Below are 22,219 nucleotides of genomic sequence, written 5' to 3' on the forward strand. Positions count from 1 at the left end.
TCTATTTTTGAGTTGTGAATTATTAGATTTTTGATTAAATTATTTATTTTTATATTAATAAAATATTGTTTTTGATCCAAATCAAAACAAAAGCTTTATTTTTCTTTCCAAATTGTTTTATCAGAGAAAAGACACTAAAATGTTTAAGATTTTAGCTAGAACTTCAAAATCTGATGTAAATGCAGCAAACTATATCTTTCTTTAAAAACTTTCCTCTACATGGTGAGTTGCAAGTTTTCCTGTTTTCTGGGGCCAGCTGAATCATGAATTCGCGTCAGAACTTTGGAACTTCCCGGTGTGTGAGGCCGAAGATGATCATCAACTATGAAGAAGCAGCAGCCACACTTGACAGTAACCGCCACTGTGACGAACGAGAATCCCACCATCAATTCACCACTGTGGTGAATTGATGGTGGTGGGATTATCGTTCGTCGCACTTTGGGAGCTGTTCAAGCAACTGAGTTTGTACTCAGGGTTTAGTCCAAGTTTGGACTTCCATGACCTTCCTTCTAGAGAAAGAGATTTCTCTCTTTTCCTTGTCTCGTTTCCATTGTCTAGTTTCCAGGTTGATACAAAGCCGATTGCTTTTGACTGTTTTCACGCAGCTTTTCCATCCCTTCAAATCTTTTCCTTTGTTGGTTTCTTTTCTTCTGTCCCTCTGCGAGTCTTCTCTACTTTTTCTCCTTTTCTGGTTGGTCCAAGGTCGAGATTTTTCTAGCGAGAGCATCTTCTATCCATGCAGAGTTTTAAGTACAACAGCCAACAGCACGTCGTTTTGGAAGTTTCCGAGGAGGAATTACGAACGGATGCCCGATCTAGTCTCTCACTAAACTTTGATCGCAATGACCAGGCCCGGATCATTCCTCTGCGGCTTTCCAAATCACAATCTCTCCATCAATGTAACCTGTAACATAACAATGCCCAAAATGCATCGGTCACGGGCAGTGCCACCATTGAGCCACCATCGTCAGGCTCTAGCTCCAGCATCTCGAGAAGAAATCTGGAATTCTCTTCCTTTCCACAGGAATTTTGATCTTACTCTTTGTCTTTTCGATGCGAGCGAGCTTTTTCTCCGGTCAAAAAAGTTCTTCCAGTTGAATTCAATGCCCGCTAGTGGCCAAATTCAATACGAGCCGTCGATTCCAAATCCCAGGCAGCGGTATTAATCCGCGTCCGTCCATCTTTTCTTTTTTTCCTTTTACACCACTGTCACAGACTCGCATGGCCACCCATTTTAAATGCACTTCAAGTCTACTCCAGGGTAATTTCATTCACACACAACTTACCTCCACCAGTAGTATCACCTTTACTTTACCCCTCGCATGTCAGAAACTGACGTGTCTCTGCGCAGCCCCAGGGAGAATAATCTAAACTTCTGGAGAATATGCCATGATCTTGGCTGGATGGCCCCACTGACAACAAACAAACGCGACGCGAGATATTCGCTCTAACTGATCGATTTTTGACTGGAGCTGTGAATCCAAATCCAATCGACGATCGATTTCGTTTCGTCCAATTCAATGCTCCAGGTAACAAGTAGCAAGGACGAATGCATGCACTTTGACGGTCAAGTCAATCCCTTCAACGTTGGGTTTGACCGGGCTGGAACCCTAGCATTTTTCCTGGGGTGTCTTTTGTTTGCTTGTGCGCAGTGATTTCCAGCGAGCAGGGAGAGACAGTGGGGAGCGATCAGAGAGATGGCGATTGGGATTGATTTGTGCGGAGATTTAAGTAGCAACGCAACAACGTTTGGGTCTTTTTGTTTGAATTTGAGAGGGTGGTCGTTGTCCCAGAATCAACCAGTAGGCTTTGCAGCGTTCTGATATTTAAGAAAAACAAAATAGGGTTCCAGAGGGTGGCAGGCAATGCGCTGCACGTAATCTAGGCCACAACGCCCATGCAGGAGGAGGTAAGATATAGGGTTCCATTCGTTCGTCGTCTACATAGACTAGAACTCTCTTTTGATTTGTTTGTTCTTGTTTTTTAAGCATTAATTCCCTCTCTTTTTTCGAGCTCCAAGGTTTTTATTTGGCGCACTCTCTCAGGAGCAAAGAGTACCTCCACATGATATGTCTCATCATCGATATCTACTTCCCAATTGGACGGACTTTTATCTAGGGTTTTATGATATTAGGATAAAGCGATGGTTAAAGGGGATTAGGTGTGACCACCTGATTAGCGCGATAATCGGCCAACTGCGCATTGCATTTAATGTCCTTGGTTGGCGAATTTTTATTTAATTTTTTACCGCACCAGGTCACCATTCTATCTGTTGACACCGCCATGGTCAGCCGAGCACGTAAAAACAGAGCGGGGTAAGAGAAAACAAGCGTATTTACTCGGCCCAGGTCCAATAAAACAGAGCAAGTCAATCCTTGAACGCCCCACAACAATCTTCTTTTTACCTCTCGCAACGCTGATAGTATAGTAAAAACTGGAAAGGTAGTTTTCGATCCCACTCCGTGAATCGTGGGATTGCTTGGAAGCGTTCGATTGATATTCCAAGCATTTTTTTTTTAACCTTGAGTTGAATTCTTTCCTTCTCTCTTGCGCTACGCTGCTGGTATTTCTAGACATGGGACGAATCATTTGGTCTTCCATTCCACTTTGACAAAGAAATTCTCATTCTCTTGCTTGATCTTCTCTCTTCTTCGCGATTTTGACTATCTTCGTCTTCTTCGATTCTTCTTATCGCCTTCTCTCGCCCACGCTTGTTCTTCCTCATTGTCGTTTTGGTCTTGGATCCCTTGAAAGCGCCAAAGCCCCATTTCTAGCTTCCGACACAAATTGCTCACGAACCGCTCGCCAATTGCGAGATCGCACGCGCGTTCCGGGCACCCTCTTCGCCGCTCTCTCGCCGCGCGCTCCTCTCGCCATCGCCCAGATTCGAGAGAATTGACCCACCATTCCAATCCAGACTCACGGCTTCGTCCCACCTCGATCCTCGAGTGTTTCCGCGTCTAATCCTTGGCCATGGGCTGCTCGCTACCTGCGATTCTCGCCATTCTCCTCCTCCACTGCTGCATTGCCGCGGCTGCCCCGCTCAGCGATCTCGTCACGAATCTCCCCGGCCAGCCGCGCGTCCGATTCCGGCAGTACGCGGGCTACGTGACGGTGGATCCATCCGCGGGGCGAGCATTGTTCTACTATTTCGTGGAGGTGGAAGGCGGTGCTCCACAGTCCAAGCCTCTCACGCTTTGGCTCAATGGAGGTACTGTGATCTCCTAGTGCGTGCTTCTTTTTTCCAGTAGTGTCACTCACACAGAGTTCTTGTCTGGCACCAAAAAAAAAAAAGGTCCCGGATGCTCGTCGATTGGATGCGGTGCGTTTACGGAGCTGGGACCATTCTATCCAAATGCTTCCGGCACTGGACTGCTGAGAAATCCACAGTCCTGGAACAAAGGTCCGATTAAATTCTTCCATGATCTCGCTTTTGCTTTCTCCCCGATCGAGAAGATCTCTAAAACGTGGGTTTCTTCCTTTTCTAGTTTCCAATCTCTTGTTCTTGGATTCGCCCGCTGGAGTTGGATGGTCGTATTCCAACACCAGCTCCGACTATGACAACGTTACCGATGAGAAAACTGGTATGATTCAATGATCTTTTCCTTCCTCTCTTCTCCGGACAAATGCTTTTCGTCTCTGGCCTCCTTCTCCATCTTTGTTTTCTTCCTCTTTATCTCCTGTTCTTGGTCTCTTTTCTTTTTCCTTGGCTTGTTTTGGTCGGAACGACGAGAGCGTGCAGTGGTTTTTCATCGTTTCCAGTGTCACTGAGCTTTGCTTTCTGGGAATGCGTGGCTTTACAGCTCAAGATACGCTCCTGTTCTTGCTGGGATGGTTCAGAAAGTTTCCAGAGTTTAGAAGTTCCGACCTCTACATCACTGGCGAGAGCTACGCAGGTCTGATCATACTTTTTTCGTATTTGGCTCCAAATTCCGTATTAACCATCTCCTTCCTTTTTTTTTTGGTTTTTCTCCTCGTCCAGGACACTATGTCCCACAATTGGCTTCCGTCATTCTTGGACACAATGAGCGCAATCGCCAGGAAGAACTCCGGTTGAAAGGCATTGCAGTAAGTGGTGTTCTTCGTTTCCACTTTTCTTGATGGATCTTCTTTGCAAACTTTGTGGTGGTGGTGTAGATCGGGAATCCTTTGCTCAATCTCGGGATAGACACCGCTGCCATGTACGAGTACTTTTGGTCACACGGGTTGATCTCCGATGATACTTTCGCCGCCGTCAAGGGAGCTTGCAACTTCGAGGATTACGAGCTCGGGGCCGAGAAGCAGCACAACGTTTCCAACCAGTGCGACGTGATCATGGGCAAGTCCGACGACGAGGTGGGCGATTTCATCAATAACTACGACGTGATCCTCGACGTGTGCCTTCCGTCGCTGTTCCTCCAGGAGCTCAGGCTGAAGCAACACGTGAGTAGTAAGCTAGAGAATTCCTGGAGCTTGATGCTGTTCTTTTTCGTTCTTTTTTTTTCTTCTTTGCGCGTTTGATTCATTGCTCGCTTGCCGTGATCTCCAGGTGATCCGCATCTGGCATCTGTGATCTTACTCATTTAATTGCTCGCCGTGTTTTTTGTTGTTTTTTTTTTGGTTCTGCCAAGCAGATCACTCAGAAGAGCTATGGAGTTGATGTTTGCATTGATGACGAAAGAGACCTCTATCTCAATGACTACAGAGTACAGCAAGCTCTTCATGCCAACGTTACAGGACTCAACTACAAATGGACAATGTGTGACGGGTAACTACGCTGTTTCTTAAGTTCTCTCGAGTTTTCTCTCGAAAGTTCTCTTGCTCGATCACTAACTTATCAAAAATTTTCTCGAAACCTTTCAGGCCCGTCCAATACTATCTCCAGGATGGTAGCATCGACATTGTTCCCTTGCTCCAAAACATCGTCAAAACCGGCCTTCGTGTCTGGGTTTTCAGGTAAGAAAGCTTTCTTTCCATTTTTCTTGAACTTCTTTCTTCGTTCGCGTGTGTTCTCGTTTCATCTCGTGAAAGTCCACCATGTTTTCTACTTTTTTTTAATTTCCTTTCTCAGCTGCTCAGTCACTCGCTTGCGATTCTTGCAGTGGTGATCAGGACTCTGTCGTGCCATTGACTGGAACCCGGACAATAATCAATGGGCTTGGCAAAAGTCTCAATCTTCCAGCTACAGTCCCATACACTGCCTGGTACTTGGGAGGCCAGGTACTTTGTTTCTCTTTTTTATCTTAGCTCTAGGCTTAGTACGAGCTCAAGATGTGAAAAGTTCACTGGCTATGTAGATAGTTTAGACAAAATCATTTGAGCTCTGGCTAAAACCTCTCCAAATCCAGGTTGCCGGATGGACGCAAGTTTATGGAAATCTGACGTACGCGACGATACGAGGAGCAGCGCATATGGTTCCTTACGCTCAACCCGCGCGAGCGTTGCTACTCTTCCAAACTTTTCTCTCCGGCCAGACGCTTCCCAAGAACAGCTAACACTTTCCAAGATGGGATACCGATGGACACCAAAACCGAGCACACCATTTTTCCCAGCAACATCTCGATGCAAACGAAAGCGCGAAAGCAGGGTCTCTACTCAAAGGAGTGGAAACCCTCCTCTCTTTTCTTTCACTTTCGAAGAATCGAAGCAAACAAAAAGAGGGAAAAAAACCACACACACACACAATACAAGGAAGAAGAAGAAGAAGAGAAAGATACGAGGCAAAAAGAGCCGAGTTTGATGCTGTTGTAAGCTATATAGCAAAGCAAACACAAAGCATGTACTATATAGTTCTTTCAAATCATAGCCAGCGAGTGATCAAACCAAGGAAAAAAAAAGAGAGTCCGCGACTTTGCTCTCCGGATCGAAGAGAAGCATCAAAGTACTCTCTAAAAGTTTCTTCGTGATGATTAGAGACCAAGTGAGAGATCACGCATGAGTAGAGAGAGCTTGGATTGTTTGTCTAGTGTTTTAAGTCTTCTACTTCTAGCTAGCCTACAAAGAGTGGGAGTTCCGTGCTGTGTGTTTGGGGGACAGGGTCTACGTTAGCCCTGTGGAAGCTTGACGATAGAATCGTGATTGTTGGAACTTTGCTGGAGCTTGCTGTTGGCCACTCTTGGAATTTTCTACGCGCGGAGAGGATCGATCGATCCACGGGAAGAAGAAGAAAGTGATGGACGAAGAAGAGAAAATAATCTCGCGAAATGGATGAGCGGGATCCCCAAGAACACGGAAGTGGGAGCCAACTTGCTCACTGTTAATCTCGTACTGTGTGATAGAAAAAACTGGAACTTTGGTGGGCTTCCACGTGAATGATTTAAAGGATTTTCTTTGTTATCAAAAGAACAAAACTATGGTAAGAATCTCGAGACAACGCTCTTCATGGGAGGAACTTTACAGCAGCCGTCCACGCGGTAAAGGCTTGTTTTTTACTTTTCTTTCCAATTATCCTCCAATCATGGTGTCACGTCGCTTTGTGCTCGTTCACAGCGAATTTTAGCTGGCCAATGCGGCGGTTCGAATCCCTTTAGCGGCGGGAGGCAAGAACCCTAAATCTCTCCTGTTAGCAGGCGAATAAGCCAGCGGCTTGGCGCTAGTCAGGTGATTCTAGGGGGCTCTGGCAGCAATCTATGGAAATCTCGTGTCGGGAGCTTAGACTCTTGCAGCGGGAGCTGGATTTGCATTCTAAGTAGTAGATCTGAGCTGTCACAAAACCCTAGGGGGAATGGAGACGGCTGTGAGCACCTCGGCGCTTCCTAGATCATCGTCCAAGGCGCGAGAATCGGCATGGAAGACAGAGCGAGGATCTTGGAGAGCCGACCGAGCGCTATCGAGCCTAGTGCATATAGGTAATCATTTGGTTCATCCCTTGCTGTGGATCTCACGGGTAAATGCGGTTGATTGCTAGACTGCCTCTCGTCCAACGCGGCGAATCAAGACGATTTTGAGAAGGACTCGGAGGAAGATCGAAAGGGGAAGAACAAGATCGCGTCTTTCAAGGCTATCATTGCGTCCAAGAAGCTGAGGTCATCGTTCCGGAGGAAGAGACGGAGAAAGAGATCGCTGATCGAGGACGTGTGGGACGCCGAGGAGCAAAAGGCCGTGGATGCTTTTAGACAGGTTTTGCTAGCTGAGAATCTCCTTCCAGACAGGCATGACGATTACCATACGCTGCTGAGGTATGTGCTATACTCTTTTCTTTTTTTCTCTCTCCCTGTTATCCATACAGTTGCTTTTGCTGGCTCTAGATTTTTGAAGGCTCGGAAGTTTGATCATGACAAGGCCAAGAACATGTGGATCGAGATGCTGCAATGGAGGAAAGACAACGACGTAGACACTATTGAAGAGGTATGCTGAAGTTTTGTCCCTCGTTTCGTAAAATGTAGGTCCTTTTTTGCAGTCTTTTGCATTCGAGGAACTAGAAGAGGTGAAGAAGTATTACCCCCATGGTAATCACGGCGTGGACAAAGAAGGAAGGCCTGTTTACATCGAGCGTCTTGGCAAGGTGGAACCGAATAAGCTCATGAACGTCACAACCATCGATAGATATTTGAAGTACCATATATGTGAGTTCGAGAGAACCATCAACAAGAAGTTCCCTGCTTGTTCGATTGCGGCAAAACGGCACATAGATTCTACCACTACGATTCTGGATGTGGCTGGTGTGGTAAGAGATTACATCACTTATAATTACGACATAATGCTAATGTTCTTTTGCAGGGTCTCAAAAACTTCAATAAGACTGCACGAGAGCTGATAATCAGGATGCAAAAAATTGACGGCGACAATTATCCTGAGGTAAATCTTAAAACGATTTCTGATTTTTTCTCAATCTTGTACAATTTCTGCACACAGACTCTACACAGAATGTATATCGTGAACGCCGGATCTGGGTTTAGATTGCTGTGGAATACTGTCCGAAGCTTTCTGGATCCTAAAACTACCTCAAAGATCACAGTAAGTAATTCTTTCGTTACGCATACGTTTCTTAATTTCTTATACTTTCTTTGCAGGTCTTAGGAAACAAGTTTCAAAGCAGACTCCTCGAGGTTATTGATGCAAAGTATGTATATGTTGCATGTCATGCTAGAGGGTTTTTGACTGATTTGGTTTCAACAGCGAGCTGCCAGAATTTCTTGGCGGGACCTGCAATTGTCTCGTGGAAGGTGGCTGCATGTGCTCTGATAGAGGACCGTGGAAAGACCCATCCATTTTGAAGGTATCGTCATTGTTAGTTGTTGTCTTTTGAACTAGGCTGATCCTAGTCTGCTCTTCAGGCTGTTATGGATGGAAAAGCGAAGTTTGCAAGACAAATTGTGACTATAGATTCCGGTGGAACAGAAATTAAGGTATAACTATATCTTTCTCCGTTTTGGAGGCCGATTTTGATTGATTATGATCCAGGTCCGAGAGCTGGATGTTTCAACTGCAGAATCTGGCTCGGACGTGGATGACTTCTCTGTCAGAACGAGACCAGGTTTCGTGAGGCTGAACTCCGTGTCTGAAGAGGTGAGGTAGCTAATGTTCTTCACGCGACACTGACGTGCTCTTACAGGTCTATGGCGGTGCTAGACTTTTGGACAACCCGGACTTGGTCCTTGGTAATGAGATGGTACCAATGGTCGATAAGGCTGTTGACAACATTGCTAGCGTCTACGTGAAGAAAACGGACTCGAACGGCTACAGCGCCAGCATTCATGCAAGAGGTTTAAGTTTGAAGTTTGCAACTTTTTGGCAATACTGATACTGGCTTCAGGCAATGCAGATATTTCCAAGCTCCACCCGGGTGCTTTTGCGAATTACCTTGCAGCAATTTTGGCATTTTTCATGAGTGTTGTGATCATTGCTCGAGAAATTTGCAAAAGAAAACAGGAGATGCTTACTGGCGGCGTTGGTTCAAGCTCGCGTGTCGTCCATAATTTGCAACCACCTGCTGTAGTGGAGCAAATGGTCTCTAGTGGGATCAAGGACCGTGTAGAGAAGCTTGAAGGGCTTGTGAGGGAGCTACTTGAGCAAAACGAGAAGCTGAAGAGAATCATCTCTGTTGAAGCGGCTGAACGGATCAAGGCGCTCGAGGATGAACTGGCTGAGACAAAGGAGGTACTGATTTTTTAAAAATGATGATTAGCTTATGATTGTATGTATTTCCAGAGCCTTCGCAGCATGCAAATCAAGCAAGAGGAGCTGCATACTAGTTTTGAACAATTAAAGGAACGAAGTTTGCAGGTATTGCATATTACTTTTTTTGTTTCGTACTGACGTTTTCTCTTGTTTAGCGGACGGGGTGGTGTTGGTAAAACCTAAGCTGACTTGTATAGCGTGGAATAAGACTGCACGATATGTAGAGGAGTGATGTTTGATGCAATAAAACATCTGTTTGGGTGATCGGGACCGTTCTTCAGGTAGTTTTCTTGTTAGGTATTGGATTTTTCCGGTATGACAGAAAGTTTGTGGGATGATGTTAAGAGCTTGAAGCACAGCAAGACGTTGAGTACCTCTATTGAAGATGACAAATACCGGCGTCAGGTGGATGCTGCTAAGAAACGTGCTGCAGCTCAAAATGTCGATTATCCTACGTTCGCAGCCATGGTAAGAAAACGCATTAAATTTTTCTATACTTACTCATTCTTTATGCAGGTCTCTGCTGCTCACTTACAACCAGTTGATCGAAAGAGGCTGGCGGAACCCAGAGCGGATACTAAAAGAACTGCTCCAGCTTGGTCGTTCAGTTCTTCTGGAAGTTTGCTGAAGGCCGACGACGTTAGATCTCAAGCAGGCACGGAAGCTCCCATCTTGTCGAAGCGCGATGTCCTTGAGTCTCTGGAAAAGCTGAAAAGTTTTGTGCGAGGCACGGGTAATGCAGATGTACCACCCACTGCCGCCAGAACCGTGGGGCCTATGACGCAAGATGCCTTTCGAAAAGGCTGGAGAAGTCTATCCACGGAACCTCCAGACAAGAGGCTAGAGTTCCTGGCAAACGTTGGACCCTTTCCAAGGATTTTCAGAGTGGAGATTCCTCCAGATATCCTTACCGGGGTTTTGGGAACTTTGCTAGATGCATTGGGTGAGACACAGGGGCCGGGTGGTGTGTCGGCTGTGGTTAAGATTCTAGAGTCGATTTCCAAGTGCTCGAGGTTCGCCATCACAATGAAGCTGATGGGACAGAGGAACAGGGCAGTAGTTGATCGGCTCTTCGACATTCTATCAGACGACAGTGAACTCGACGAGCTCCGATCAAAGTTTACAGTGTGGGAATCTTTCTCTCGTCGGGGAACGTCAGGGAACCGAACGGAACAGGACGCGTTCACGTCGTTATGAAGGAAAGCTCCACGTATGTAATCATCGATGGCGTCACTGTGGTGGTGAGGTTCTTCTGCAGCACGGGCCCGTGGTCGTGCAAGTGGCGCAGGTTTGAGATGTCTTTTCCTTTATTACTTCATGCAATTTGGACAATGATTTTGTAATAGGTACTGGCTACGCATACAACGTGGAAAAGTTCTCGAGCTCTTCAACAAGCATAGGTCCTTTCTGCTACTACAACCAAGGGACTCTGGACTTTGACCGGGGCAGGATACTTGGACTACCAGAGACCACCAACTTGGCTTGGCAACGAAGGAACAGACAAAGGGAGGATTTTGCTCTTTGGATTTCGTGGGAGGAGGACGCACAAGTTCTAAGGCTGTTTACTACTACGCGACAAGGACTATGGGAAGAACGTAGACAAGAGCAGGGAATACTGGAGTCGCGAAGCCAGCCGATGAGGATGGCAATGCAGAGACTGGAATCGCGACAGGGTTCTCTCTTCGGGAGCCGCCGGAGAATCCTTGGGCAGTGGCAGTGGAAGGCTCGGCAGCCGATGGAGCACGGTCTTGATAAGAACCGTGGCTCAAAGGCTGGACGCGGATGGAGAACTTTTGTCCCAAGTTGCAGTGGCTGGGAACTCCAGAGATGAACCAGTACCAGCCGTCTCTCAGCAGGTAGACCACCGTATCTCCGTCGTCATACGTTGCCAGGGGTTTGGAATTGGAGCAGGAGACGTAGTCTGCGAGGCTCACTTGCAACACGCTCTCGGTGCCTTGATCATAGCGGAAGTCTGCCAGCAGCCAGCCATCCATGAGAGAAGAGAAAGAGGAGCTATTGGGAAAAGCAGCAGTCGCAAACAGGATTGAGTGCTTCGATAACGAAGAGGAACTTAAGCCAGTGGATTCTAGCAGGAATCTTTGCGAGCATTTCCGCGAGAAAGAGAAGAAGATATAGGCAGCGTGCCTTCGACTTGGTGGGATTGACTTCGAGGAGAACTACGGATAGAGGGCAGGGGATTCTAGCAGCAAACTTGACGAGCATTTCTCCGAGAAGCACTGGATAGAGGACTTACGCAGCGTGTCTTCGACTTGGAAGCTGTATTGCGAGGCCCAGTCCGTGTAGTTGATCTTGGCGAGAGAGGGCAGCTTCCATCCGGCCTTGTCGCCCACATTGTGCTGGATACCCGCCGAGACGATCGCCGCGAACACCGCAAGAACAGTGATCGCGAGAGAGACGGTGGAAGCGAGCAAACTTCCGGTTGAAGCCACGAAGAACATTTGCTTTGCTATGCTTTGCTATGCTTTGCTTTGCGCTGCTACTAAAAACAAAAGAGGCGAATCTTTTAAATACCAGCAAAAATTCCCTAGAATATCCTCTCGTCACGTGTCAGCTTCTCACTGGATGTCCACGCTGTGCTTGATCTTGGCGAGCTCCATCTGCGCTTGCATGAGCAGCTGCATTCGATGGAGCTCCAGATCTTTGGTGAATTGCATCCGGATCTTCTCCAGATCCACCAGCTGCTGCCGCTTGCACTCCTCCATGCGCTCGAAGATCTCGCCCAGCTTGGCGATGGCACCGGCGAGCGGCGACGAGGAAGACGAGGACGAAGATGGCGATCCCATCTTCCTCTTCTTCTTCTTCTTCGCGGCATTGCCACCTCCGCGCTTCTTCGTCTTGAAGTTTAAGACCCACAATAGATCTTCCTGTTCTTCGTGATCTTGGAGGTCTTCGTCAAGATCATCGTCATTTCCTTCTTCTTCCTCCTCTTCTTCGCTGCTGCTGGGATGATAGTGCTGCCGCTTGGACGGCCTGGGCTTGGATTCCTTGCCGGAGTTCTTGACGATGTTCCCAGCATCGGCCCCGATCGGGAGGGACGAGCGAGGAGTGGTGGTGGTGGTGGCGGTGGAGTTCTTGGCGTTGCTGGCCATCCCGAGAAGCCTGTCAAGGATTCGATAGAACGGCCACTTGCTGGGCGATCCCAACGAGCTCTGCTTCTGCCGCTCCTGCTTGAATTTCTTCTTGAGCGTGTCCACGCGATTCTTGCACTGGACGTCCGTCTTGGGGCTGTGGCTCCGGATCGTCACCGCCGCCGCCAGCTCCGCCCAGTGATCCAGCCGCAAATGCCACTTGTTGAGCGCCACGCACTTGTCCCCCCACGCCTGGAGCAGCGCCAGCGTCGCGCCATCGCCCCAATCGTCCCGCCCCAAACCCTGGCTGCTGCCCCTCACCTGGATCGGCGACTGCTGGAGGAGCTCCGGGTTCGCGCAAGCGATCTGGCCAAACAAATCCTCCTCCTCTTCCTCCTCCTCCTCTCCTCCTCCTCCTCCCGCGGCTACATTTGGGGCTGGAGTGGAAATCTGCGCTGCTGCTTCTTCCTCTTCCTCTAGATTCTCCTCTTCCGGATTCTCCTCCTCTTCCTCCTCCTCCTCCTCTTGATCGACAGTGTGAATGCCCTGCTGGAGCTGCCGTAGGAGCACCTGATGCGATCCACTCCTGCTGTTGATCACCATCGCATCAAGAAGCCATAGCCATCCGGAAGAACCCTAGATCCACCCGTATATTCTGGCAGTGCAAACCCAAAATATTCCGCCTAACAGAATATTCCTCCGGTGGGGCATATACCGACAGCGATAGCCGGGGGTGGCATATTCCGCCCGTGCGCGAGCATATGCTCAGACGGATTCCAGTAGACGGCGGATATGGTGAGCAGCAGCAAAGCTCTCCAGCGGAGGAGTGCTCGAGAATGGCGCCACCGACCTCGTCTTCGCCGCGCAAGCTCGAGATCGTTAATCCGGTGCCGGCGGACATCGACATTGCGCAGTCGGTCGATCCGCTGCCCATTGCCTCCATCGCGCAGGACTTAGGTTTGTCGCCCCACGAGTTCCAGCTCTACGGCCCCTCCAAGGCCAAGGCAAGCCCCTCTCTCCCTCTCTCAATCACTCCCTCGCCACGGCTCTACATTCGATCGATCGATCGATCCAGCGCGCGGTTTTGGTGATTTCTTTTGCTTTCTTTGTGCTCTCGCCAGGTGCTCTTGCCCGTCCGGGATCGCCTCAAGAACCATCCCGATGGATTCTACGTCGTGGTGGCCGGGATTACGCCGACGCCGCTGGGAGAGGGCAAATCGACCACCACTGTTGGGCTCGGGCAAGCCATGGGGGCTCATCTCGGAAAGAAGGTGAGCTCTTTCCTCCTCTACTGTAGGATCTAGAGTGAGTGATCTAGAGTCCTCCTTTGGCTTGCTTTCTATCGCAAACACTGTTTGCGATATTTCGTCGTGAATTTCCTCTGCATTTACATGGATTCCATCGTGCTGGAATACGTTGTTTATTGTTTTTGCTATCATCCTGCTCTAAATTCTTTCTTTGTCAAAGCTCTCTGATTGTCAAAGTTCTCTGGCTAGAACTTTTTCATCTATTGTCAAAGTTCTCTGGCTAGAACTGATGTAACTTCTCGAAGTTCTCTGGCTAGAACTTGGCTCTTAAAGCTCGCAAAGCTCCAGTCAGTCGTAGTAAAGTTCACGATTGCTCGCTAAGTATACTTGGTTCTATCCAGGTTGTGGCTTGCCTACGCCAACCAAGCCAAGGCCCGACGTTTGGGATCAAAGGTGGAGCTGCCGGAGGAGGATACAGTCAAGTGATTCCGATGGAGGAGTTTAATCTCCATCTCACTGGCGACATACACGCGATCACCGCAGCCAACAATCTACTTGCGGCCGCCATCGACGCTCGGATGTTCCACGAGAACACCCAGTCGGACAAGGCTCTGTTCAACAGGCTGTGTCCCGCGGACAAGGAAGGGAAGAGAAGCTTTGCGAAGGTGATGTACACTCGCTTGAAGAAGCTCGGCATCGAGAAGACGGATCCAAACCAGCTCACGGCAGAAGAGACGAAGAAGTTCGCGAGACTGGACATTGATCCCGCCACTATCACCTGGAAGAGAGTGATGGACGTGAACGACAGGTTTCTTAGGAAGATCACGGTTGGACAGGGGCCGGAGGAGAAGGGGATGACCAGAGAGACTGGCTTCGACATCTCCGTGGCCAGTGAGATCATGGCGGTCCTCGCATTGACAACTTCGCTGGCGGACATGCGTTCCAGACTGGGAAAGATGGTGATCGGATCGAGCAAAGCCGGCGATCCCGTCACGGCTGACGATCTGGGAGTCGGAGGGGCATTGACAGTTCTCATGAAGGACGCGATCCATCCAACTCTGATGCAAACGCTGGAGGGAACTCCAGTCTTCGTTCACGCCGGACCGTTTGCCAACATTGCTCACGGGAACTCGTCCATCGTTGCCGACCAGATTGCTCTCAAGCTCGTTGGTCCGGAAGGCTTTGTGATAACTGAGGCAGGCTTTGGAGCTGATATCGGGTGTGAGAAGTTCATGGATATCAAGTGTAGATACAGCGGGCTGAGACCTCAGTGCGCGGTCATTGTGGCGACTGTCCGAGCTCTCAAGATGCATGGTGGAGGTCCAGCCGTTGTTGCTGGCAAGCCTCTTGATGCGGCCTACAAAAGTGAGAACTTGGAGCTGGTTCGAGCGGGGTGCTCCAATCTGGTGAAGCACATCGAGAACACGAGATCTTACGGTGTCAACGTGGTGGTCGGGATCAACGTGTTCGCCACTGACACCGAAGCCGAGCTTGCCGCGGTGAAGTCGATCGCTTTGGACGCGGGTGCCTTCGACGCGGTTCTGTGCACGCACTACGCGAGTGGTGGCGAGGGAGCTGTAAGTTTGGTTTCAGTTGTTTCCATGGTTTAAGCTTTGCTTGGTTGGTTTTTTCGTTTTCTACCAGGTGGAGCTCGGGTATGCTGTGCAAAGAGCCTGCGAACGACACAGCGCGCCTCTAAAGTTCCTGTACCCGCTGGAGCTGAGCATCAAGGAGAAGATCGAGGCGATTGCGAAGTTCTACGGTGCCGACAATGTGGAGTACGAGTCAGAAGTAAGCTCTCCATTTGCTTCTCGATCTTCTTCTCATTTGCTCGTCCCGATCGTTGCTCACAGGCAGAAGCAAAGATCGAGCTCTACACGAGACAAGGCTTCTCGCAACTTCCCATTTGCATGGCGAAGACGCAGTACTCGTTCTCGCACGATCCATCGCTCAAGGGAGTTCCAAAGGGATTCACGCTGCCCATCCGAGACGTGCGCGCGAGCGTGGGTGCCGGTTTTATATACCCGCTGGTTGGGGCCATGAGCACCATGCCTGGCTTGCCGACCAGGCCGTGCTTCTACGACATTGATTTGGACATTGAAAGTGGGAAGGTTTTGGGATTGTCGTGACAGGAAGACTGTGAAAAAAGAAAACCAAGCAAAAAACTAATAACATGAGAAAAAAGAACTTTGAAGAATGGCCATTTCTGTTTAAATGCCATTAACTATGTTTTAATCTCTAAATGATATAGCACCAAAGGATTAAAACATGTAGTGTATTTCACAGAGCGATCACATATTTTATCAACCAATCATATGTTCTATATAACATGAGAAAAAAGAACGTTGAAGAGCTGAGATGCAATCGCAAATCTTGTCTTGGCACAAATCTCCTTAACTACCTGTGTACACCTGCGTTATGCCACTCAACGACACCATTTAGAGCTTTCTCATACTGTCCATGAGATGGAGACTGAGATCCTTGTACGTGATCGTGTTGCTTGCGACATCAAACTCAAGAAACCCGCGATACTTTGAATCCATACAAACCAACTTGTTTTGGACAAGTCTCAGTGTGTTGGCTCGGCCCCATTTCGCCTAGGCCCCGAGCGAAGGTGTAGACGTTGCCCTCCAAGGACCACACTACCACCTTGAACTCCTACTGCTGGCAAAAGATTTGTGCCAGGTAGTTTAGCTTAAATCACCCTTAAACCTGTAATTAATACTATCTCCCTAATTAAAGTTATAGTAAATCTGTTTTTAAATTTTGGTGATACGGATCATCATTTTCTCAGGAACTTCTTTTGCTCAGCATACTTTTTCTCAGAAGGCTTTGCTTGGTTGTTTTTCAGGTGGAGCTCGGGTATGCTGTAAAACTGTTTGGCTTCTTTTTCTCAGCGTCCAAAAGACGTTGGCTCGAGCTTTGCTTTCCGGCACATTTGCGCTGCCGTGTGCTTCTGTGAAGGTGTTTAGTCGAGCCGCTTGAAAGACATGAGGCTTGGTTGGATCCTCAAGGAACACTTGATCCCTGGAATGAGCTCACGTTCCAGGCTCGAAACACAAACATCCGCTCCTGGGCGACGGCCGACAACATCCTTCACCACCCTCGCAAACTTGCCTCCAGCTGATGGCATCAGCCAAAAATCCGCGAAAAAACTCTGAGTTCCCGGTGCAGAAAACAATGAGATGCTTCGCCACCACCGTGTACTGATCGTCTTCCTCTTATCCAAGCAAACTCGCACAAAAACTCTCCAGCACGGATGGCTGGAGCAGCGCTCTAGCTGACGATTGCCAAGATCTCACATCGCCGTGGCAGCTTTCTCAAGCTCCTCCAAGCTTGGAACGCCATCGCCATCCTTGGGAGCCCAAACTTTCCATCCCAGCACCTCGTCCTGCAGTTTCCATGGGGTAGAACTGCCCAGCTCTCATGACCATCCGAGTCCAGCACGTCTGTGTTCGTGGTGCCCTTGAGCTGTCATGGGTCGTAAGGATCGATGTCTAGTGTCTGGTCCAGTTTGTAATTTCTCCTCTATGAGCATGCTGTGCACTTGCAAAGCCAATGCACTTGCACTTGTAAAAGCTGTGACAAAGACCTTTGATGTGCCTTGCTCGTCTTTCACAAGAAACTGGAGGGATTACATGACCACGTCTGGAGCAAAGCTTGTAATGGCTCAAAGCAAACAAAGCAATGCTTTCAGTTCAATCTAAATAAAGTAAGAGCATGGTAATGACTATTTAAACCAATAAATTTATCTCTATAATCTTGATTTATCCACTAGTGTATTATTGATTAGCCTATTTGCAGTAAACCTAATAAAAGTTTATTTTTACCCATGGTATATAGAATAACTCATGGTAACCAATGATATATTAATATTAATTCTACCAACTCAAAGTGTAACCTAAGTTGTTAAATTGCAAATGCAAACTCATACAAATGATACATCTCAATCCGTCTTATGAACTCAAGTATAAGCTTATATAATATGATACAAGAAGGTAATTAAAAATCCATACCCTAAAAACGAATGCGAAATTATAACGCCCAAATGTGTACCCATTCGAATCATTGTCTTCATCTCTGTGTATACAATAAAATTAATTACTCAATCTCATTAGATAATACTTGCTAAGATTTATCCTTTGATACTAAATGTAGCATATGTGGTTTTCACTATTTATCCTAAGATGATTTCACGAAACAAAACTTAAACCCTCTATATGCCACATATCACATGCTACATGCCACATGCTATGTGTTCAAGGACAATGAAATAGAATCTAAGTTTCAAGGCCTTGGGCCACTAAATGAAGGAATAAAACCAAACTCCTAAACTTACAACCAAAGAATGTAAGAACCAGAGCACGAAATAACTTATAAGCATTCAGCCCAAGAAGTGAAGAATAGGAGTATGAAGCAATTTAGAACAATTTTAGAGCTTCTAACATATTAATGCTAGGACTAACAAACAAAACGGAGCCAAATAAAGTATACCGATGGCCTAATGCGAGGATATAAATACTCCACCAACTAGCATGGAATAGAATTTGGGCTTACACCTAAGTCAAACACAAAACAAGGACAAGTATGCAAATGAAAAGTAGACTATGCCTCAAGTTGGTTAATCATGCTCAACCTACCAATTATCTCTACTATATATTTAGAACCCCCTATAATGCCCCCACCCTTGCCCCTGTCTTTCGCACAAGAAACTAGAGGGATTATATGACCATATCTGGAGCAAGGCTTGTAATGGCTCTAAGCAAAAAAAACAATGCCTTCAGTTCAGTCTAAATAAAGTGTATGAAAGAGTACAATAATGATTATTTGAACCAATAGATTAATCCTTACAATTTTGATTTATCCACTAGTGTTATGCTAAATAGCTACAGACTAGTCTATTTGCCACTCATTAGTAAACCCAAGAAAAGTTTATTTTTACCCATGATATATGAAATAACTTATGGTAACCAATGATAGGTTAATATTAATCTTGCCCCCCACAATGGGATTTTACCTTTAGTATTAGAAATCAGAAGTTAGTATTTAGGACAAGTTTGAAGTTTACTAAATATGGAATAGCATTAGATTGTGAATTTGGACATTAGAACAACACCATTGTGTTTAGGACAATCTTTACATTCTGTACATTAGGACCAAATGAAACCAACACAAAAGGCATAATAGCAAAAATGTCTAGCAAACATAATAAGTTATCATTTGACAATATTGAGGGATTAGTCTCAATATATAGGGATTCTTGTCACTAGCCAGTGCAAGATATAATGAGATAGAAACTCTTTACCAGGTTAATTATGCTTAGCTAATAGTATATAGTAATTTTGTTTTTATGTTCCTCCGGCCTAAGTATACTCAAAATGCCCAATTAACTCCACTAGCACAAAAGGGACTAATAAATATTCTAACAATACCAACATTTTGCCATCATGCAATAAAGAAGAAATATCCAAAAGGACTCACCAACATATAACTTTTGATATCTGCAATCACATTTGCGACACTTATATAAAATATCAATGACATTGTTTTAAATTTTTTTGTGCTTGAACAATAATTATTCTTTTTAAAAAGCTCTTGAATAAAGAAATAGATAGATTTTATAATAAGTATTTTGAAGGCAAAAATATGAAGACTAAGAATATATCATTTAATATATGAAATCAAACTAAATGAAAATTAATATTTCCAATTGGGAAACCTATTTTTAAATTCATTGAAAATTAAGAAGAAAGACAACTACAATACCAGAGTGGAATTTAGATTTTTCTTTATGAATATTGAATCCGCAAAGCTTGGAAGACCCTGCAAAGTTGATCGATCCTGGTAACCCGGTAACGAGACGTTCACTCCCACAAGCCCATCGTGGAGGAAGGACGACGTGCCGGGGCCGACGTAGGAAGGACTACCTGTGCGTTATGATAGAACTGCAAGTTTGGACAAGGAAAAGCAACTAAAATCACCATACATGCGGGATCAATGTGAAGCCCAGCGAGCTTGAGCCCGGGACAAGACAGCGGTGGCAACGATGTTCACTTTTATGATCAGGATCGTCCATATTTCTCCCGATTTCGTTTCAAGAGAATAGGCTATACAACGAGAAAATCAGCTAGAGGGGAAACTAGGTGGGTATCTTCCAACTAATACAAACTCCATGGTCGGTCAATGCGCCATGACTTAAGCCTATTGGACTAGAATTCTTTGCTATGACAGGGAATTTAGTCAAATCGAAACATCACGGTAGGTCGTGGATGGATCGACGGTTATTCCGGGACACAGCCACCAAACAACATCGGATGGGAATGCCATAGCTTCCAATCTCGATCTTAGCAAATTAATAATTATTCTTTTTAAAAAGCTCTTGAATAAAGAAATAGATAGATTTTATAATAAGTATTTTGAAGGCAAAAATATGAAGACTAAGAATATATCATTTAATATATGAAATCAAACTAAATGAAAATTAATATTTCCAATTGGGAAACCTATTACTTATTTGCATTCTAGCTGTGAAAACTTCAGCACAAAGTCCTATCTATAGAGGTGTTTCATCTGGTTTCTGTCCAAAACGAACTTTGCTTGCTTCGAGCTTATGTATGACTATCCTCTAATTTAGTAGTACTAGTTCTAGTATAAAGATTAAGGAATATATTAGAAAATACTTGAATATTCTACAAATTCATACAGGTTTTAAAGCATGATAAATATCACAATTTAGAATCTATACTATTTCATAGCAAGAATTATTGGAATCATTTTGATGTACACAAAATTTCGGTTGTATTTATAATGCTCTAATCTCAGGTTGCAAAAATGATCCACCAGAAGACTGCCGCAGAACAAATGCTTCCACTGGAGGCGTGGCGTTTAGATCGATTGACAAGCCACCAGCGACACCTGACACACACGATTTCGTATAATCCTCGTCTGCTTGTTGCTGGTCCTCTTCTTCTTCTTGGATTTGTTCTTGATCAACTTCTTGCTCGCCTTCATCGTCCTCGAAGTTTGCGAACTTCTCTTGTGGTTTTTGCTGGCTGCCATCACTGCTCTCGAAGTGGGTCTTCAAGCGAGCATCCGTCTCGGGCCTTCTACACACCTTCCTCAGCGTCACCACTTCCTAAACCGGCCACATAAACACGTAAGAATCTGGAAAAACGATGGAGAACACAGCATGCTTGCCTCGAATTGATCGTGGTCGTAGCGAATCCAAAATCTACAGCGGCACCCCCGGGAGTCGTGCCTCTTTCGCTGGACGTCGATCACCCTCGCGTCGTAGTAAAGAGCATGCTCGTCGCCTTCCTGGTTGATAGATCATCCAAAAGAAGAATAGAAACTTTGGAGTAAACACAAGCACACGAGAGAGAACTCCTATTGCTAAGGAGAAAAAGAAATGGAAGCTTACTTGGAAGCATAGAACATTGTCTCCGGGATAAACTGCAAGACACTCGAATCCTTCACACGGTAGTGATCTCCTCCGAATGGACTTGAGCTCCACCCATTCATCCTCGTCTCCACCCAGTCCAGCGTATCTTATAAAAATCTCCTACAAAAAAAAAGCACAAGGATTCTCGGTTTAGGAAACGAGAAAAACTCGACCAACTTATCACAAAAATCGAGATTTCTGCTTACCGGTCCCGTTTCGGTGAGCTTATATCCAAGAAAACATCTGATATCGTACCTAGAATTTGCAAGATCATTGTCAAGTTTCTTTAAGTTTTCTGGAAAACTAGAGTTTGTTTCTTACCAGGCACCATCTTTGCTGGAGATGGCCTCGAATTGAAGCCCGTTTGCTCTTTGAGCTGTGAGGAAAAAAAAAACAAAAAGAAGAAGAAGCTAAGAACAATCAGCAGACCAAAACTTTACGTACCAAGGAGCTGCTCTGCCGTGCATTTGATCATACTTCTTCCAGAGGACGATGGTCCTGCTCCTTGATCGACTTTATCCAGCTTTGACAGTTTATATCTCCGGTTTTGGAACCAGTTCCAGATCTGCAGCAAGAATTGTACTTCACTTCTAATTCTCGAGAAAGAAAAGATTGAAAAACTGACTTACGCACCTGTTTTGGCCGGACTGGAGCATGACCCGTGCGAGCAGCTCCTTTGCTGCAAGATTTGGAGGCATAAAAACGATTGAATCGAGCAAAAGGAGCCACTTTACCTGAATTTTTCCGCGAGGGCTTCCTGTACGCTGCGGCATGGAGTGAGTCCATTGTGGTGTACTAACAATTTCTCCATCTCCGCTACCTGGTAATAGCAAAGTCGTCAAGCCCATGAAAACTCTTGACAAAAGATCCAATCTAGAAACCATCCATCCACATAAAGGGTCATGCAATTCCAAAGTCAAGCCACTCCAACTTTGCCGATGCCAAGAACTTCGCTCTAGCTTCCAGGCAATCAAAGTAACCGCAAAACAAACGAAAAAAAGAAAAAAAGAAAAAGAAAAAACACCCGGCCTTTCGAGATCGAGAAGAAGGCAATCTAAGAACCGGAAAAAAAAAAAGCGAAAAAAAAACCAGGAAAAGTTCTACGATGACCGCTAAGTTACCTCTTCCGGGAGAAATCTACAGCGCGTGTTGTTGGCTGTGGAGATTGCGGGTGGCTTCCCCATCTTTCGACTAGAACGCAAAGCTCGTCTTACCGGGCTTCTCGATTCCTCCTTGTCGCCGCCAGCGCCTAATAGCACCAACACCGCTACCGCGTGTTAAGTTTGAGGAGCCCTAAAGCCACAACTACAGCACCAACATAGGACATATACACACGCATACAC

At 46.2% G+C, this 22,219-nt stretch overlaps 7 protein-coding genes across 8 annotated transcripts; 4 read left to right on the forward strand and 3 right to left on the reverse strand.

Annotated features, from left to right (window-relative positions):
- The first annotated feature begins 2,548 nt into the window (after positions 1-2,548).
- LOC9642564 (serine carboxypeptidase-like 44) lies at positions 2,549-5,801 on the forward strand. Its single transcript, XM_024676107.1, has 10 exons — positions 2,549-3,211; positions 3,296-3,403; positions 3,489-3,584; positions 3,804-3,896; positions 3,983-4,068; positions 4,138-4,422; positions 4,614-4,747; positions 4,843-4,935; positions 5,082-5,199; positions 5,328-5,801. Exons 1-10 carry the CDS (start codon positions 2,974-2,976, stop codon positions 5,472-5,474), a joined length of 1,398 nt encoding a protein of 465 aa, XP_024531875.1. The 5' UTR covers positions 2,549-2,973; the 3' UTR covers positions 5,475-5,801.
- Positions 5,802-6,498: 697 nt separating this feature from the next.
- On the forward strand, positions 6,499-9,363 carry LOC9642092 (phosphatidylinositol/phosphatidylcholine transfer protein SFH6). 2 transcript variants are annotated; one of them, XM_002971093.2, is made up of 14 exons: positions 6,499-6,827; positions 6,887-7,157; positions 7,227-7,326; positions 7,379-7,645; positions 7,699-7,776; positions 7,834-7,935; positions 7,992-8,041; positions 8,098-8,197; positions 8,256-8,327; positions 8,383-8,487; positions 8,534-8,684; positions 8,735-9,078; positions 9,130-9,204; positions 9,255-9,363. In XM_002971093.2, exons 1-14 carry the CDS (start codon positions 6,704-6,706, stop codon positions 9,273-9,275), a joined length of 1,860 nt encoding a protein of 619 aa, XP_002971139.2. In that variant the 5' UTR covers positions 6,499-6,703; the 3' UTR covers positions 9,276-9,363. The 2 variants fall into 2 exon arrangements, with proteins under 2 accessions (XP_002971139.2, XP_024531719.1); XM_024675951.1 differs by having other exon boundaries at positions 8,744-9,078.
- Positions 9,364-9,386: 23 nt separating this feature from the next.
- LOC112346609 (coiled-coil domain-containing protein 103 homolog) lies at positions 9,387-11,178 on the forward strand. Its single transcript, XM_024675952.1, has 3 exons — positions 9,387-9,567; positions 9,616-10,387; positions 10,446-11,178. The coding sequence occupies exons 1-2, from the start codon at positions 9,415-9,417 to the stop codon at positions 10,294-10,296; spliced, it is 834 nt and encodes a 277-aa protein (XP_024531720.1). The 5' UTR covers positions 9,387-9,414; the 3' UTR covers positions 10,297-10,387; positions 10,446-11,178.
- Positions 10,605-11,590, reverse strand: LOC9642093 (early nodulin-like protein 1). The gene is made up of 2 exons (XM_002971282.2): positions 11,354-11,590; positions 10,605-11,071 (listed from the first exon to the last, which is right to left on the reverse strand). The coding sequence occupies exons 1-2, from the start codon at positions 11,556-11,558 to the stop codon at positions 10,668-10,670; spliced, it is 609 nt and encodes a 202-aa protein (XP_002971328.2). The 5' UTR covers positions 11,559-11,590; the 3' UTR covers positions 10,605-10,667.
- Positions 11,591-11,675: 85 nt separating this feature from the next.
- On the reverse strand, positions 11,676-12,791 carry LOC9642565 (trihelix transcription factor ASIL1). Its single transcript, XM_002971283.2, has one exon. The coding sequence runs from the start codon at positions 12,789-12,791 to the stop codon at positions 11,676-11,678; it is 1,116 nt and encodes a 371-aa protein (XP_002971329.2).
- Positions 12,792-12,940: 149 nt separating this feature from the next.
- LOC9642566 (formate--tetrahydrofolate ligase) lies at positions 12,941-15,704 on the forward strand. The gene is made up of 5 exons (XM_024676063.1): positions 12,941-13,192; positions 13,310-13,459; positions 13,837-15,012; positions 15,080-15,226; positions 15,289-15,704. The coding sequence occupies exons 1-5, from the start codon at positions 12,950-12,952 to the stop codon at positions 15,562-15,564; spliced, it is 1,992 nt and encodes a 663-aa protein (XP_024531831.1). The 5' UTR covers positions 12,941-12,949; the 3' UTR covers positions 15,565-15,704.
- A 4,481-nt stretch (positions 15,705-20,185) lies between these two features.
- LOC9642094 (protein SAWADEE HOMEODOMAIN HOMOLOG 2) lies at positions 20,186-22,158 on the reverse strand. The gene is made up of 9 exons (XM_024676032.1): positions 21,998-22,158; positions 21,611-21,696; positions 21,510-21,555; positions 21,321-21,441; positions 21,198-21,252; positions 21,083-21,131; positions 20,856-20,996; positions 20,633-20,752; positions 20,186-20,570 (listed from the first exon to the last, which is right to left on the reverse strand). Exons 1-9 carry the CDS (start codon positions 22,058-22,060, stop codon positions 20,238-20,240), a joined length of 1,014 nt encoding a protein of 337 aa, XP_024531800.1. The 5' UTR covers positions 22,061-22,158; the 3' UTR covers positions 20,186-20,237.
- Positions 22,159-22,219: the final 61 nt, after the last annotated feature.

The sequence above is a fragment of the Selaginella moellendorffii genome, unplaced genomic scaffold, assembly GCF_000143415.4.
Source record: "Selaginella moellendorffii unplaced genomic scaffold, v1.0 SELMOscaffold_16, whole genome shotgun sequence".
NCBI classification, from domain to species: Eukaryota; Viridiplantae; Streptophyta; class Lycopodiopsida; order Selaginellales; family Selaginellaceae; genus Selaginella; species Selaginella moellendorffii.